This window comes from Clinocottus analis, unplaced genomic scaffold (genome assembly GCF_023055335.1).
Source record: "Clinocottus analis isolate CAN_PGR_092001 unplaced genomic scaffold, fCliAna1.0.p SCAF_92, whole genome shotgun sequence".
NCBI classification, from domain to species: domain Eukaryota; kingdom Metazoa; phylum Chordata; class Actinopteri; order Perciformes; family Cottidae; genus Clinocottus; species Clinocottus analis.
The window spans coordinates 5,394-23,472 of NW_027176254.1; the positions used below are offsets into that span (position 1 = coordinate 5,394).

The 18,079-nt window shown below is 40.1% G+C and overlaps 1 protein-coding gene across 1 annotated transcript in view; it reads right to left on the reverse strand.

The window, feature by feature from the left end:
- Positions 1 to 3,535: 3,535 nt before the first annotated feature.
- The window catches only part of cdh5 (cadherin 5), a 38,499-nt gene continuing 23,955 nt past the window's right edge, over positions 3,536 to 18,079 (reverse strand). The window contains exons 12-15 of the mRNA XM_068570858.1: positions 16,654 to 16,784; positions 15,880 to 15,994; positions 10,080 to 10,212; positions 3,536 to 9,064 (exon numbers count right to left, since the gene is read on the reverse strand). Of these exons, the coding sequence (XP_068426959.1) occupies positions 8,674 to 9,064; positions 10,080 to 10,212; positions 15,880 to 15,994; positions 16,654 to 16,784 (770 nt within the window). The 3' untranslated portion in view covers positions 3,536 to 8,673. The remainder of the gene's footprint in view (positions 9,065 to 10,079; positions 10,213 to 15,879; positions 15,995 to 16,653; positions 16,785 to 18,079) is intronic.

The following is an 18,079-nucleotide window of genomic DNA, read 5'->3' on the forward strand; positions in this document are numbered from 1 at the left end:
GTTTTTGTCGATGGAATCTTCTGGTTTTGAAGAGATGTGGGAACATGTTTCTAGAAGGGGTTGAAAAACACAACTTTGACACTAAAACTTACAAACAGGTGATATGAAAGCTAAAAAATGATAAGAAAAAATGGATATATTTCATGACGTATCAGTAAATTTAAGGTGATTTTGATTTCACGACCCCAATGAAAGCCACATTCTGGAATAAGGTATCAAAAGAGAACGCCGGGTTGGAAAAATACCTCCTAAAAACGTCGCGAAAGTCCCGTATCGTGTGTGACATCTTTACATTTCCGCAGGTAGCCGCGCCGCTCGTGGCGAGCCGCAGATCGTCCTCTAACCGGATTACGCGCCGCTAGTCGCGTAAACGGCTTCCTATCGACTCCCCTCGCGTGTAAACACGCACCGCGGCCCGCGATACCGGAAAAATTCAGACTTTCTTTGATCAGGCTTCAAAGGATTATCCATTCAGAGGCGCCATGTAATCGTGTTCCAGGATATAAAGCGAGCCTCAGTTTAATAGTTGGGTTTTTTGGGGGGGAGGAGGAGAGGAGTTTGACCACAATGCAATGTTTAGCGTGTTGCCGGCACCGCCATCCATCCATCCATCCATCCTCGCCACGAGTACGCTGAGGTTAAGAGACAAGATGGAGGCTTTCCTCTCTCCTCTTTCCTTTCAGTGTCACTCACTCCTGCAGGCATCAGTCACATCTTCCAGCCGTCCTCCTCCTTCGCCTGAATAACTGATGACGGAGGGAGAGGACGCGGTGCAGCTCCCAGTGAAAGCTTTTTAAAAAGAAGCGTTCTCCATTCCTGATGGCCGTCGTCATGAAAGGGGGAAAACAAGGAAACATTTAAGGATTGGATGTGTGGAATCCTCCTGGTGTCCATGTTGAAATGATGAGTCAGAAATCAGCTCGATGGTTTTTTTGGAAACGTGTTCTTCAAGATATGGATGCTATGAATGCTAACGTGCTACTTCAGAGAGTCGTCTGCATGCATGTGCTTCCTCCTTTACGATGCTCAAAGGAGAAGTAGTTTTTTTAAAGTGCTTTTCCAGGTCGGGTGACTTTATCTCTGCAGCCCGGCCTCCTGTCTGCCTGCATCAAGCTACTCCTGCACATTAAAAGTCAACTCAGTTTATTTTGTACAGCCCAAAATCATAAATTAAAATTTGCCTCGAAGCGCTTTATAATCTCTACACACAGGACATCGGATCAGGAAAGACTTGTCAAACTCTAAAACTCACCAAATTTTAGATCGCTTGTCAAAATATGTGAAAATAGTCGTCTGATATAGCTGTTAAAAAAAAAGGCTCTCTAGCGCCCCCTAGAAGTTGGACCGGCGACGCCCCTCGCCAGATTGTCCGATTGACTTGAAAAAATGCACACGTGTCCGTTTCCACCTGCTCTACAAAAAGCCTCTCCGACCCATAAAGTCAAAATTTTCCGCCATTTTGAATTTTGTGAAAAACACGTTTTTTGCACTTTTCTCCTAAACGCTCGGTCCGATTCACACCAAACTCGCTGTGCATCATGAATGGAGCGGTGTCATCAACACTGCGCTGAACGCTTTTTGGTTTCTCATTGCGTCGAGGAGAGACCGACAATCAAACCTTTTTAGGGGCGTGTCTTGTTTTTACTTTTGGTTGTCTTTTTGTTTTCAATAATTTTAGTGACGTACTTTTTAATATCGTTGTTTCTCTTCCAACAGAGAAGGCACCAGACCTTTATTTATCAATTATTTTTCATCTTGTATTTGAGATATTTGTTTTTCGTCAAGCGACTGGGTGACGGGACAAGTTTTATTTCATTATTGAAGCTTTTATTTAGTCCAATTTACATTTTAAAATCAAATCTGCATGGCCAAGACGGACACATGGAAGTTTTACGCGTGAAAAAACACAAACAAAAGATTTAAAAACTGCAGAAAGTAAGAAAAAATAACTATAAAAGAGTCGTATAACGAGACTAAAACCACAGATTGTATCAACCAATGAACCATCTCTGACTAAATAATGATGAATCCTGTTTTATGCTCTTAAAATAATCTGGTTTAAAGTGTTTCTGTTGTGTGTTTTTATACCAAAGCCAGCAACAAAGGTCGTCTTCCCCTTCTAACACGCAAACAGTCTTTTTTCACACAAACCTTCCGTCTTCACAGGAAACTATTCAGTTAGATTTTCGGGAACAAAAGACGTCTGAAAGACGACGGGTTCGACCCGACGGACGATGTTTCTGTCGACCGGATGACGTTGTGAGAACCGACTGGTGTGGAGTGACAAGTCTTTTTTTTTAGGAGTCACACGGATCATTTTGCAAGGCAGCGAGACAAATGATCCGTATTTTGAAGTTTCGGTGTGTGAGGACTTTTGGGAATTGAGCTTCCTGACTTCATGCAGAACAACGTTACGCTGAACAAAGCCTGAAGGCTTGTGTGTGTGTGTTCACATCTCTCTCCTATGACCTTGTTCCCTCGGCCATCACGTCTCATATGGATGTGATCAGGTATGTGGAGGTATTGAACCCGCGGTGAGTTCACACTCGGTTGAGGAGGGAAAACAAGCGGATATCCTCCGACTCGCATGTCAGAGATCAAGAAGAAGGAGATCACAGCTTCTCCTCGGGCCGTTCCAACGCGTAACAATCGACATGTCGGATCATTTTACACAAAGAAACAGCTGGACTTCCCCCCACACACACACATACAGACACACACACATATATTTATATAAACTTCATTTTTACTTGGTGAAAATCTGCTATGAATCATGTATGTGACCGGCCTTCTTGTCGGGTTACTGTCAGCAAATTTTAACTTTTTTCCTTTTATGGGCTTGAGGGAGGAAACTTAACAAAACATGATGTCATTGTTTCTCAACCAACCTTGAAATTCAAATCCCTGAAAGTACTTTTTTTTAATAATAACTCTAAAACACATGTTTCTGGAAGCGGTAACGGGATTAAAACACACAAACGCTCACTTTTGAGTTATTTAACTTGATTCAATGAACATCAAACTTAAGGCAGAGTTCATACACATGTTGACCAATGGATTTCCATGACTTTAAACCACATTTTCATGACTTTAAACCACATTTTCATGACTTTTAATCAAATTTCCATGACTTTAAACCACATTGTTATGACTTTTAACTGAATTTTCATGACTTTAAACCAAATTTCTATGACTTTTAATTAAATTTTCATGACTTTAAACCACATTTCCATGACTTTAAACCACATTTTCATAACTTTTAATCAAATTTACATAACTTTAAACCACATTTTCATAACTTTTTAATCAAATTTCCATGACTTTAAACCACATTTTTATGACTTTTAACTGAATTTTCATGACTTTAAACCAAATTTCCATGACCAAACATTTAGTAAAAATGATAATATGTTGACTTTTACTCCACTTTTGGGATTTTTTTTTTTTCAAGGACCTTTCCAGGTTTTCAATGACCGTAACAACGCCGTTCAGTTCACTTGTAAAACTCCAAAACACACAAAAAAACACAGACAGCTAAACTTATTGTAGTGTTTTATTTTTATTCTACACTTACAAAATTGTCAGGTAATAAAAAGTAGTTGCTATACACCATAAAAACAATATATAAAAACATCGTGTTCGCCATCAAAAAAATGAATTACAGTATTTTCGTTAGATGTATAAAGGCACATGTCGCTCCCTCGGAGACCCTCACTGTATTTACACTACGATGCATTTCTATGTGTTTTTTTATTGGTTTGACACCCATTAGTGTGTCTGTACATGGGCACAAACACACACAAACACACAAACAGTAAATGTATCCGCTCACCATTCAACAACGACTCTTTCTTTTGTATAAAAAAACTTAATTGATACTTAAAAAAACAGATTGTGTCAAGTTTGACGTCTTCTGGACACAGAAACACATTTAGGCTACAGATCAAGGAGGCGAGGCCGGAGAGAAACCACCATCAGGCACCTTTTTTTTTATATATATACATTTCACTCAAAGTCCTCAATAACACACAGGATACACAGAAGAAAGCAAAGCAAAAAGGTTTTGTGAAGCTAATATTTTGATACATATTTGTTTGTTTCTTGACATAAAGATTTAAAAAAACTACATTTTGTGCCTGAATCCCAACCTGAGAGATTTATTTTCACCGTTTGGATCCGAACCGTTGAACAAATTAGAAATAAAAATGGCACTTTACATTTTTTATTTTTTGCGAGTTAAAAAACTAATTTTGCAGATGCACAATAATTAAAATAATGAATTTAATGATTATTTTCTAGAATGGACTCGTCCAGATGCATGAATGTGTGTTCAGTTGTTTGTTTTCTTTTTACAGAGTTTTTTTGGAACAGAACAAAAAAAAAAAAAGGTGGAAAAACGCTGCTGGCTAAAATTGTTGTCAAATTTACCCGTCTGCCTCTTCATGTCTGATTTTGTTCCCCCAAAAAACACACAGCTCACGTATTGCTGTTAGAAAAGTAGATAATGGAGCGTCTCTGTCTGCTGCAGGCTGCCGCTTTCAACAACACATTTTTCCCCGTTCACAATTAAAGATAATGGTGATAACATACAAACAAAATGCATAAAACCACTTTAATATTGCTTCCTGGATAACAGGAACACATTTGTTCCAGTCAGACTCACAAGGTGAGTCTCCATTCTTTGGCCCGAACGAAGATGGCAGCCAGAAAAGGAAGCCATTGTTTGTTCAATAAATGTCTGCAGAGTTTACCAAAAGGCAAGTTAGAAATAAGAAAGTCTCTTCGTCTTCTTCTTCTTCACAAAAGCCCAGACGGGAGGAAAAGTTTCTGCAAAACCGCGGAGACGTCGGGTGTGGACTTTTTAGACTTTTAGATTCATTTACGTGGATGTTTGTGCGTCCGGTCGGAGCGAGTGATGTAATGTCGCAAACAGCCGTTCTTTAAATAATGAGCACGGTGGTCACACAAACACAGGACTCTCACCCAGGAGGCCGACGGCGCCTGAACCCAAAAGTAACTTTGACGTCACGTCGCTGCGTGTCAGTGTAACGTAACAACGTAACTTACACACGACATCATGTGTTAGTGAAGGAGAACGCTGCAATGTAACAATGAAATGTACAACAATGCAACGTGGCGACAAAGCAAGGTAGCGAGGCTTTACGTTGTTACTTTACGTTGTTACTTTACGTTGTTACTTTACGTTGTTACTTTACGTTGTTTCTTTACGTTGTTTCGCTACGTTGTTTCGTTTCGTTGAAACGTTAGCTTTGTTACGTTGTTTCGTTACGTTGTTACTTTACGTTGTTACTTTACGTTGTTACGTTGTTGCGTTACGTTGTTACTTTACGTTGTTGCGTTACGTTGTTGCGTTACGTTGTTTCATTACGTTGTTTCGTTACATTGAAACGTTAGCTTTGTTACGTTGTTGCGTTGTTGAAACGTTAGCTTTGTTGCTTAAACCTTCTAAAAATGAAAGTAAGGAAGAAAAAAAAGGCAAATGCAGAAGCTAACATTTAGCTTTTCTGCTTCTCTCAACCAACAAAGTGACGAGTCGTCCTTCATGAATTTGATAGATTGGACGCTGGCTGATGGTTATGGATGTGTGGATGTTCGGCGTTGCTCCACATCCAGGATGTTGACACCATTACACATCTTAGCTCTGCTGGAAAACTCATCACCGCTGCACATTGTTCTCGTCCTCTTTCCTCCTCGTCCCGTGTTTCTCCTTCTTGCGTCGCTCCAAGATTTGTTTTGTCAGGAAAAGGCGAACGGGAAGCGAGCACAATGTGTTGCGGCCCGCGGGAGAGATAACGCCGACAGGAAGGGGCGGGAGCAAAACCCCCCAACGCAGACAGGAAGTTGACTTCACTGTTTGGTTTAGCTGATTAGTGGACGAGGAGAGAGGAGGTAGAGATACGCCGAACGAGGGAACGAGGGAACGACTGAGAGTCAAGTGGAGGAACTGGCTGCTCTGAGTTCATATGAATATATATGTATAAATATAAATATATATGAACCCAACAGGAAGCCTTGAGAGAGCTTCCAGCTATTGTTTCCAGCGTTTATCGAGTGGCCTTTCAAGGAGCTTTAAAGAAACTTCAAGTCCAAACAAAAACAGAATAAACAGGAGAATAAATAAACTATATTCTCTAAACTGTAATGGAAATATATGTTTGTAAAAACAAATGGATGTCTGTCTTTAGCAGAACAATGTATTTAAATATAAAGGACAACATTTTAACCTGATTTATACGTCGTTGCAGTAACTTTATGACTGTTTTTCATGATGATATAACAACGTCATTGTTTAAATGCAACAGGCGACATCATATCCTCTACGTTATCACAGGGTCAGAGATAACACAATCAAAGGGACATTTCATTTAAATGGGCGGGTATGCAAGTAATGACCCATGATTATAATTACTTGACTTATTTTTGTTGCGAATGGGTCATTTTTTTTTAAAATTTCGTCAAAGTCTGCTGCGATTCCAGCTTCTTAAATGTCTTTTTACTTTTTTTACATTATTGCAAATTGAGTATCTTCATTCAATTTCAAGCAAAAGGCATCTTTGGGCTCAATCTCAGCCACTTTTTTAGGATATTTTCATTGATAAACTGTTCAATGAGAGCAGATTAAATGGTGGTTTTGATCGGCGGGCGTCTGGCCGGACAGTAGCCAGAATAAAAGGATGAGAGGTTAAAGTTATTGGAGCTCAAGCGGCTGCTTTCTGCCGCTCGCTGCTTCCTGAGTCGTCTGAATGACTTTCGTTGTAGTGGGCCTCTGAGGATTGGGCAACAATAACTGTGATGATACGTTCTGTCAAATCAGACCTGTGAACAAGCTGGAAGTCTGAACCTCAGCGGAGCCGTTTCCTCTCCAGCCGTCCAGTTTGTTTTCTCTCCTCGCAGCAGAAGATAACGGACAAAATGACTCTGATGGTTTCGCCTTTTCAGGGTTTCTACTTCGAATAAACTGCGAGGAAACGCTAAATATCAGGAACTTCCGCTCAACTTTTCCAGACGACTAACACCTGATGTCGCGTTGTGAGTTTTCCAGCCTTGAACTTTTCCTGAAAGACGAGTGTTTTTCAGCGTTTTCAGGTAAAAAAGCGCCTCGCTGTGATCAAACGCTTCCTCCCTCTTTGAGTAGAAACTCTCAGCTTTTCACCTCAAACAATAAACCCCTGAAGCGAGATCTTATTTACAAATCAAACCATCAACGGCAGATCAAAACTAACCCCTCCTCCCTCCGTTCTCGCCGTGCTTACGGCCCCTTTTGTCGGGGAATAAAACCCAACAATAAAACATCAAAGTTCAGAGAGATTACAGGCCGTCAATATGAAAGAGCAGCGTAAGACGGAAAGAAAAACAGAAAAGAGTTGTTTTTCTGAAATGCACCATTTTGCATCCCCAGGAGGACATAAATACACTTCCATTGATATTTTTAAAAAGACCATATCATTTGATATAAATAAAGTTAATGTCAACTTTTGATTTAAGAAGACTACGCCTACTTTTTGTTCTTTTTTTTATTGTTGAAAATGTGCATTTATATGAAATGTGCACCATTGGTAGGTGTATGTGTTGGTGCATATGCTATAGATGTGTACAAATAACACATTTTATAAGAACAAACTTGCAGTACGATCAACGGCTGTAAAAAGAGGGATGCAAAATGGTGCTTTGAGACGTAATACGTATGCAACGACACGTAAAGGATTTAAATATCTGACCAGCAGCGACTCGATTTAACCCGTTGAAAACTGTGCAAGCAATTTTGCCTCTTTTCCCCTGTGTTTGAGTCATTGTAGGAACCCCAAATTAATCTCAATACTTGTGTTTATTGTATGTATTTGTTCAGTAAAGTCTTGGGAAAAAAATGTATATCTGCAAAAAAAACACTTTTGAAAGATATTTTGATCATAACTATGAACATCCAGCATGATATGAGCCAGATTCCCCAAAAAAAGCCTCCTGGAGCGTCAATAAGACACCTTTTTGGAAAGATTAGGACCTAAAGAATCAGAATCTGAGACAACAATCACAATAAAACAAAGTCTTGGTCTGTCAGGAAGGAGTTTCAGTCAAAAAACTGTGTCGTTCGGTTCAAAAATGGAAAAAAACACGTATTTTATGCTAAAAGATTGTCTGAATTGGGCATGCTGGGTATTAAAATGGGAGCGGGATTATTTTCACACACAGTTTCCAAAAGGTTAAACCGTCAATTACTGATTTGGACTTTGAGATCTTCTCAGGTGACATACACAGGTTTACGGTGTCAGACTCCACAACACTGCCACCAAAATAATTTTAAAACAAAAAGCATCCTCACGCTGCGGATCTCACGCTGTCGCCAATCAATCAATCAATCAATCAATCAATCAATCAATCAATCAATCAATCCTCTTGTGCATCTGTGAAGCAGTTAGTTCTCACTTAAAATCTTCCCATCATCTCCTCCGAGACAAAAAGGGCACCGAAGCTCTCCGAATAAAATTTAAAAAAAAAAAGCTGAAGCTCTTGTGAAGAGAAACAAAATGGCCGACGTCAAACCCCGTTTCTACGAGTGCGAGTGTGTGTACTTCCTACGTACGTTTGACTATGCGTGAGTGTGTTTCTTATGGCTCTTTTCGACGCGTGTGTGTGTGTGTTTTGGCATCCTATCCATCAGTACTGATGGTAGTAGTCCGGCGCGTCCACGCCGTACAGCTCGGCGAGGGTCCTGAACCTCGGGCCCCAGTCGTTCAGGAAGTCGTAGTCCAAGTTCGAGCCCGTGGAGGAGCTGCCCAGCGAGCTGAGGCTCCCGGCCAGAGACTCGGGCCCCTCGTAGCCGTAGATGTGCAGCGTGTCGTACGGGAAGCCGTCCCGGTCGTGGTCCGCCTCGTCCTTCTTCACCTCGATCATCACGGCCATGTCGCCCTTGCAGGCGGTGGGCGGCGGCTTCTGCACCACGGCGTAGAGGGACGGGTGGGCGTGGCCGTGGGGGTGGCGGTGGGGGTGGGGGTGGCGGAGCAGGGAGCCGTCGTGGCAAGCGGAGGAGAGGATGGAGACGTCGTAGCTGAAGAGAGAGAGAGGAAGTGTGAATTTCCATGAGCCAAATTCGCATGACTTTTAACCAAATTTCCATGATTTTAAACCAAATTTTCATTACTTTTAACAATATTTCATTGACTTTTAACCATATTTATCTGAAGAGGGAGGAAGTGTGAAGTTTCATAACTTTTCACAGAATTTCCATGACTTTTAACAACATTTTCAAGACTTTTAGCCAAATTTCAATGACTTTTAACCAGATTTTCATGACTTTTTACTAAATTTCCATAAGTTTTAGCCAAATTTCCATGACTTAATCAAATTTCCATGACTTCTTACTAAATTTCCATGACTTTTCACCAACTTTTAGCCAAATTTCAATGACTTTTCACCAAATTTCCTTGACTTTTAGCCAAATTTCAATGACTTTTAACCAGATTTTCATGAGTTTTTACTAAATTTCCATGACTTTTCACCAACTTTTCATGACTTTTAGCCAAATTTCAATGACTTTTAACCAGGTTTCCATGACTTTAAACTAAATTTCCATGACCAAACATGTAGTGAAATCGGGGCATAAACATGAAAAAGTGATCAAATGTATTTCAGTCATATTAGAGCCAAATATTACCATCAAAGAGTCAAAAAAACAGTGAAAAAGTGACATAACCTCAGATTATCTGATATAATATTCACAGTTGTCTCTAAAAGAAGTCATCCAGGTGTTATAGTACGAGAACAGAAATATAATAATAACACTTGACTTTTTGTGTAACTTTAGTCAGCATGTGTACGATGCAGTTATTCTGGATTGTGTGTAGGGATTATGTGTGGTTTTAATACTGTTAAAATATAGATCAGATTAGATTAAACAAACTGGCTAACTGGGTCATCAAATTGACCAGAAGCAGCAAAGAAAATAGACATTGCACACAGGAAGCGCTCATAGCCTTCATGGCTTTTCTTCTGAGTGCAAAGTGCCAGAAAAGCAGCCATGAAAAGTCACATGACGGAGGAATGGTGGCTCTTCCTCTACGTACCCGTTGGTGTCCATCTCGCCTCCTCCCTCCTCGTCGTAGGTGACCAGCTGCTCGTGGATCTCGCCGCTGTTCTTCAGGTTGGACAGAGAATCCTTCTGGTATCGTTTCCTCATGACGAACAGGATCACGATGACTGGAGGAGGACGGGTTGAGGGTGAGGACATGTTGGTTGTGAGGATTCCTCTGACGCACAATACGGTGTCATCACGTCGGCCTTTTATACACATTGTGACCAATGGACTTTTCCATGGCTTCAACCACATTTTCATGACTTTACACCAAATTTTTATGGCTTTTAACCAGATTTTAATTAGTTTTAACAAAATATTCATGAATTTTAACCATATTTCCATGACTTTTAACCCCATTTTCATGTCTTTTAACCCAATTTTTATTACTTTAAACTACATTTCCATGACTTTTAACCCCATTTTCATGTCTTTTAACCCAATTTTTATTACTTTAAACCACATTCCCATGACTTTTAACCAAATTTACATGATTTAAACAAAAATTCCATGAATTTTACCCAATTTTTCATGACTTTTAACCACATTTTCATGACTTTAACCAAATGTCCATGAGCAAACATTGTGTGAAATGTGTGTGTAAACAGTAAAAAGTGATAAAATGTAGTATTTAAACTAACAATGAGGATTCAAAGCATACAGTAAACCTTAAATGACTCAAATGAATGAGAGACAATAGTTTGATTAAAAGAATAAACATTTATATAGATGCCTGTATGTTTGCTGCTGATATGTTGAGCCTCTTTCTTTTAAAAGCAGATTCATTATTTATAACTAAATGAACGTCATGAACACATGAATATAACACCACTTTTACTACACTTTTTTTTATTTCAAGGACTTTCCAGGCCTGGAAATAAGCATTTTAAAATGGCCGCTATGTATGTCTATGTTCTGCTTCTCTGTACAGCGTTTTGTAGACACTGTTTTAAAAACTATATGAATAAAGTTATTATTATTTGCTCATGTCAGGAGGAAGCTGAGCTCAGTTGTTTTTATATTGTAAATACAGGATTATATCGGCCAGAAGATAAAAGAGGAACAAAGCCCTTCCATCGTGAACATAAAACATCAGCGTGTTCACAGCTTCCTGCTGGACCGACAGCGTGAAGGAAAAAACCAAAAGAGGAGAGAGAATTAGGGCAGAGAAACGAGAAGAGAGAGAGAGAAGAGAGAGAAGAAGAAGAAGAAGAAAAGAATGGGGGCAAGAAACAAGTGAGGAAAGTGGAACACTAACGAGGGATTGAGACGAGGAACGAGGGGAACGAGGAGCGGCTGGTTTTAGGTGTCTGAGACGTTTCGCCTGCAGCGAGGAAAAACTCATGAATCCACTCGGGGAGAGAGAGGGAGGGAGAGAGAGAGAGAGGGAGGGAGAGAGAGAGAGAGACAAGAGAGGGAGAGGAAATGAATGGAGGGGGAAGGAGAAGGAAGGAAAGTTGCATCTGGCAGGTGACGAAGAAGAAATGCACCATTGAGAAAGAAAGAGGAAAGAAATGAGGAGGAAACAGGAAACGGTGATGTATGGAAGCCCATCACCGCCACAAAAATAAATACAAATAAAAAGTCATTATGAGATAAAAATGTATAATTATGAGAAAAAAAGTCATAATTATGAGACAATAAAGTCAAAATTGTGAGATAAAAAGTCATATTTATAAGATAAAAGACATATGTATGGGAAAAAGTCATAATAATGAGATAAAAATTCATAATTATGAGACGTTGAAATTATGAGATGAAAAGTCGTATTTATAAGAAAGTCATAACTATGAAATAAAAAGTCATAATCATGAGATATAAAGTCATAATTATGAGATAAAAAGTCAAATTTATAAGATAAAAAGTCTTCATTATGAAATAAAAAGTCATAATCATTAGATGAAAAGTCTTCATTATGAGATAAAAAGCCGAGAGGTTGTTTTTTGACTTTTTATCTCATAATTATGACTTTTTATCTTATAAATTTGACTTTTCTTGTGGCGGGAATGGGCTTCCATAGGAAGAGAGTAAACACATTAGACGGGACGAAGAGGCGTAAAATACTTATTGTGAAGCCGGAGAAATATGTTTATTCTTACCTTTTTATCAAGAGCCTTTTTACACATCGGGGACGTTTCTCAATATATATATTTAATTTATGAATACTTTTACAAAGAACGTGAATATTACGCGAAGAAAAACTGAATAAGTTGAGTTGAACGTATGTTTACAAACTAAGAGCTCAAACTTTATTTCAACTTTCAGCGACGGCAGCAGCTTCTGTTCTCACACCTCTCACAATAAACCATATATTTAGCATTTTCCTGATGTTTGTCTGAAACACTACAAATAACTACAGATGTGTCAGCTCACACACAGAAAACTCTTCCAACGCGCACCAAAGTTTCTCCTTTGAAATAATGTTTGAGGATCATCGACTCTGAAACTTCCCCCATGAGCAGTCAAAGTAGTAAAGAATAGAAAAAACGTGTTTAAAATAATCTTAAAGGGGAATGAAAGTGTGATGTCATCTCCTCTGATCAGCCATGACGCCTTAACCTTTTGGAAACCGTGCACTAAAACCCTCCTGCGCCGATTTTAATACCCAGCATGCCCCATTCAGACAATCTTTTGGCATAAAATACATAATTTTTCTAATTTTTGAACCAAACGACACAGTTTTTTGACTGAAACTTCTTCCTAACAGGACAAGACTTTGTTTTATTGTGATTTTTGTTGCAGATTCTGATTCTTTAGGTCCTAATCTTTCCAAAAAGGTGTCTTATTGACGCTCCAGGAGGCTTTTTTGGGGAATCTGGCTCACATCATGCTGGATGTTCATAGTTATGATCAAAATATCTTTTAAAAGTGATTTTTTTTTTTTGCAGATATACATTTTTTTTCCAAGACTTTGCTAAGCAAATAAATACAATAAACACAAGTATTGTAATTAATTTGGTCTTCCTACGACGACAAATAGACTCTTAAAGGTTATTTGAAGTCAGTGAATCCGGTTAAAACCTTCGCTGCATTTCTGTTTTATCTCGACACTCGTAACCTCATTAGGAAATAAGACAAGAAAGTGGGATTAACGACACAAAAGTTTTGTTTCATGTTCTGGCCTTCGCGCCGTGGAGATGAGGTAATGAGGACGAGGAAGCAGGAGAGAGGAAGAATGGAAAGGAACGAGAAGAACAAATCAGGAGAAGCTGTCAGCGATTTTGAGAGCGAAGGAAGTCGTGACGGAGGAAATCAAGAGAGGAGACGTCTGAAGGGGGGAAAGAAGGACGAAGGGTACGTCTGACATTAGATTAGACCCCGAGCCTCCGGCCCGATATCAACCTCTCTCTCTCTCGGCGGACGAGCGGCATTAGCGGCGCCTTTTAGCGGAGGGCGAGCGGGACTAATTTAAGTTTGCCTGGGAAACCAACAGATTAATCTTTTACAACACATGCTCTGCAGTTTAATAAGCTCTGGAGATATCAGACTTAGAGGGAAAGGGGGAGAGAGAGAGAAGAGGAAGGAGGAGAAGAAGAAGCTCTTTCTTTTGTAGGAAAAAAACTCTCTCCGTGTGTCAAACCCGAGTTCTTGTGAGAAAAATGCGTCTGTAAATTGCTTTGGGGCCCTGGCAGATAATGACAAGAGCACATTAAATAGTTAATCTGGCCTGCGTTGGTTGGGAAGGGGGGTGTTTGATAAAGAGAGAGAGAGAGAGAGAGAGAGAGACCCAGAGGGGGGAGAGAAAGACAGAGGAAGAGAGGGAGATGAAGGAAAAGAAAACAGAGGGGGAAAAGGCGCGATAGCGAAGGAGTATATTAATAGTTAATAGGTTGAGTGTTCGGCGGTGTTTGATAAGCAGACGGCACCTAAAGACCCGATAAACTCTCCTCATTACCACTCCCATTCTTCCCACAATCCCCCTCTTTCGGCATCTGTCTTCTTTAACCTCTTTCTGTCTCCCTCCGTCACTCGTTCCACCTCAGATCCCCGTCTCGCTCGCCTCTCATCTGTCTCGCCCTCCGTCTCCACCTCCCTTATCTCAGTCGAGATATACGTTTTCTGTCACTCCGCCTCCGTCCGTCTTCATCCTCAACTTCTTCTTCTTCTTCGGCACTTTTCATCCCGGCTCCCCTCGTGTTTGGACGACTATCTCTCTGACTCTTGCCTCTCATCCGACATGACAAGTGTCTCTTTTTTCCCACCCCTCCAGAAAATAAAGTAAAAAAAGGGAGCGGGGGGGCGAAGGTATCAAAGAGAATACTGAGCTCACAACCGCAGGCATTATTTCCACATCCGTCGCTGCATTATTCATAAAACCAACAACAAAGGAGGGAGGGGGGGATGCTCGCTGCAAAATGCAAACCTTAGTTACGGCAAAGCAAGAGGACGTGTAGATCCTCCCCGATCACATGATCACATGGGGCTGGAGCTCCGCCTCCAACATCTACGCCGGAGGTTAAACCTCAGCGGGTTGACGGAGACTTCCATTCACATGAAGGTAGATTTGTGTCTTTTTTACCCAAGCTAATTTCTAGTTTGTAATTAAATTATCTCCAAATCTTTGCTCTAAAAAAAAAGTTCTCTCAAAAAAAAAAAATTCCCTCCAAAAAAAAAAATCTCCCAAAAGAAAATTCTCAAAAAAAAAAAATTCTCCAAAAAAAATTCTCAAAAAAAATCTCAACAAAAATAATTCTCTCCAAAAAAAAAAATCTCCCAAAAAAAATTTCTTAAAAAAAAAAAAAATTCTTAAAAAAAAAAAAAAAATCTTTCAAAAAAAAAATTCTCTCTTTCAAAAAAAAAAAATTCTTAACAAAAAAAATTTGTGAACAAAGTTTTTTTCTCAGAAAAAAAAATTGCTCTAAAAAAAAATTCTCTCAAAAAAAAAAATAGTACACACTAGGTCGTACAAATGTGTCTCTGGTAGCGGACAAGCATTTTTTATTTTTACATGAAAGAGTGTTTTTTTTTATTTATTTCGTTTTTAACAATTTTTTTAATTGAGAGCAACCATTTGGAGATAATTTACTTACAAACTATAAATTTGCTCGGGTAAAAAAGACACAAATCTACCTCCATACATTCACAAACAATGGACAATCTTCTCAGCAATGTTTTGTTTTGGTCCTGCTCTCCATCTTTGATTCAAGCTACTGAACAGTTCATGAATGAACCAAAAAGATGCTCTATGATTTAAAAAAATGATGACATCACAAGTGTCGCGAGAGTCCATATTTCCAATGACGCGTTAGCAAACGTTACTCTTAATATTTCGTGCATTTTCCAGCAGTTTAGACAAATTCATAGAGCAGAACCAGAGCGAGATCAACTTGCTTGTTCCTGCCGCCTGCATTACCCACAATGCAACGTGACCACTTACAGGTCTTTTAAAGATTCAGGTGCGTTCCGCCGCTAGTGGCTAATGTAGCAGCTAGCATGTCTGCCGGGCTCACTTCATTCTAACTAACTTTTCAAGTTTTTTTTTCATTATTTCCAAACGTAGCCCTCAACCCCAACTCAGACTCAAGTGACATCACTTGAGGCAATGTATGAACTTCAACGCCGCGGCTCTTTTTTTGGTGTCACAAAAGGATTTTTACAACACGTGTAAAAGACTTTGATGTGTGGAATTGTTAGCGTCGGCCTTCGAGCTGCTCTGGAAGATGAAACGAGAGTTTCTTCAGGCACTTTTTTCAGAAATAGCACGAAAAAAAAAAATAGGATTATCTCCACAACCCTGACAGATGATCTCCGAGAAGGAACAAAGCAAGAAAAGACGAAGGAGGAGAACGTACCCAGGATGGTCAGGATGCAGAGCAGAATGGCGATCAGGGCGTGGACGCTCACTCCCATCCTCCGAGCGCCGGCTTTGCACTGCGTGGGAATCCTCCGGGCGTCGCAGCGACACGACTGCAGGCGGCGAGACACACAGTGACGACATTAGTGGAGCGTAAACTACACAACGCTTCGGGGGCGAGTTTGAGACTCTGATGCTGCTGCAATGCAGAGTTACTGTCTTTTAAAGTTTCCTGATTTATGTTTAAATGATCTTTTTTAACAGTTTTTTTTATGTCGGATAGAAAAGAAACGTACTTTCAATCGTCTGTTTGCACAAATGGAAAATTGACTTTACAGTATTTATTAAAGGCAGGGTAGGAGATCTTCAAAAAAAAAAAAGTACACTATTTTTGTTGAAATTGCCATTAAATCATGACTGCAATCAACGCATCGGATGCTCTGAGAAAAAAATAATCCAATAATTGAATTTGATTGGACGGTCTACCGACCGAAGTGTCCAAATATGGTCATTTAAGGGGCGTGGCTTAGCAGCGAGGCCTGAAGGGACGAATTGTGGCGACTATCTCGGACTCTTTATCGGACTTTTGCAAGTTTTTCATGACACTGCACGGTCAGGTTTGTGTTGTTTTGTCTCGTATTTTGTGTCACAAACTACGGTCAAATAAGTAAAGGTTAGCTGCATGTCTCGACTCCATTGACTATCACCAGGGTTGTATAGAAGCAGACAGTGCGTCACACCCTCCAGGTATAGGGTTAAGACATAGCCAGACCTTGATTGACAGCTTGGTGACGCTGGTCTGGGCGGGCCGGCCTCCGTCGCTGATGCGCACGTCCACGCTGTAATCTTTGGGGTCGTCCAGGCTGAACGGGCCCTGCTTCACCGTGACGTCGGCTGTGTTGTCTTCAAAGAGAAAAGAAAGAAACATGCACATGAACACACACGGTGAGCCTGCAGAACGACACGTCAGCACACAGTTCCCTTTTTTATCCTTGCTGCAAAAATCCACGTCTCTAATTTGTCTGACTCATCGCTTTGTCTCGCTGAAGCGGATCTAACGTTCACCTGCCTTCTATATGGTCTTTAAAGTCTATTTATACAGCGGCGTCTGGTGCAGGAAAGAAGAAGAAGAAGAAGAAGAGTCGGCACATGAAAGCAGACAGATCGCTTGTGATTATCTGTCAGTTTGGTGCGTTAAGAATATATTTAATGGCAGAACCTGAAACAGTGGCCTACATGAGGCTAAACATTTAACTAAGTTCTCAACATACTTTTGTCTCCTTTGCACAGATTCTTGTGGTTGATAAAAACAAAATGGCTCCTAATCATTCCAATGTAATGTGATTATTTTATTGATGGCCAGACGGATTTCCTCAAAAATACACAATGGGACAATTTTAAGTCCCAGCATGCTCCATTCAGACAATCTTTTGTCATAACATATGTAACTTTTCTAATTTTTGAACCGAACGACACAGTTTTTTGACTGAAACTCCTTCCTAACAGGACAAGACTTTGTTTTATTGTGATTTTTGTTGCAGATTCTGATTCTTTAGGTCCTAATCTTTCCATAAAGGTGTCTTATTGACGTTCCAGGAGGTTTTTTTGGGGAATCTGGCTCATATCATGCTGGATGTTCATAGTTATGATCAAAATATCTTAAGTGTTTTTTTTTTTGCAGATATACATTTTTTTCCCAAGACTTTGCTGAACAAACACATACAATAAACACAAGTATTGGATTTAATTTAGGGTTCCTACGACGACTCAAACACAAGGAAAAAGAGGTCTGGAGCACAGTTTTCATGTTAAAGTGGAAAAAGCAGCAAAAGGAGGACGACTCAAAGCAAAAAGAAGCGAACGCGTCGAGCGGAGCAGCGTCTCCCTGCAGCTCCGACAACACCGACATTACTCAAACCCCCGGCGCTTCCTGCTGAGACGACGGGGTCGGCCTTTTCTCCACAATGTCCCACCGCTGGAGGAACTCCAGGAACACAATGGCAGGAAAAAGACCCTCGCGAGCGCTCAGACGCACCAAGACGCACTGAACTCTCAGGCAGCTTGAATGAAAACAACCTGGGTGTTGCTGACATTTGCACATATTTTACTTTTTTTTGTACCAAGGAAATCCACCGGTTTCATCCCCTCTGAGATATTTTTAATCAGAGCTTCAGAGGTCAAGACTCAAGTGATAAACA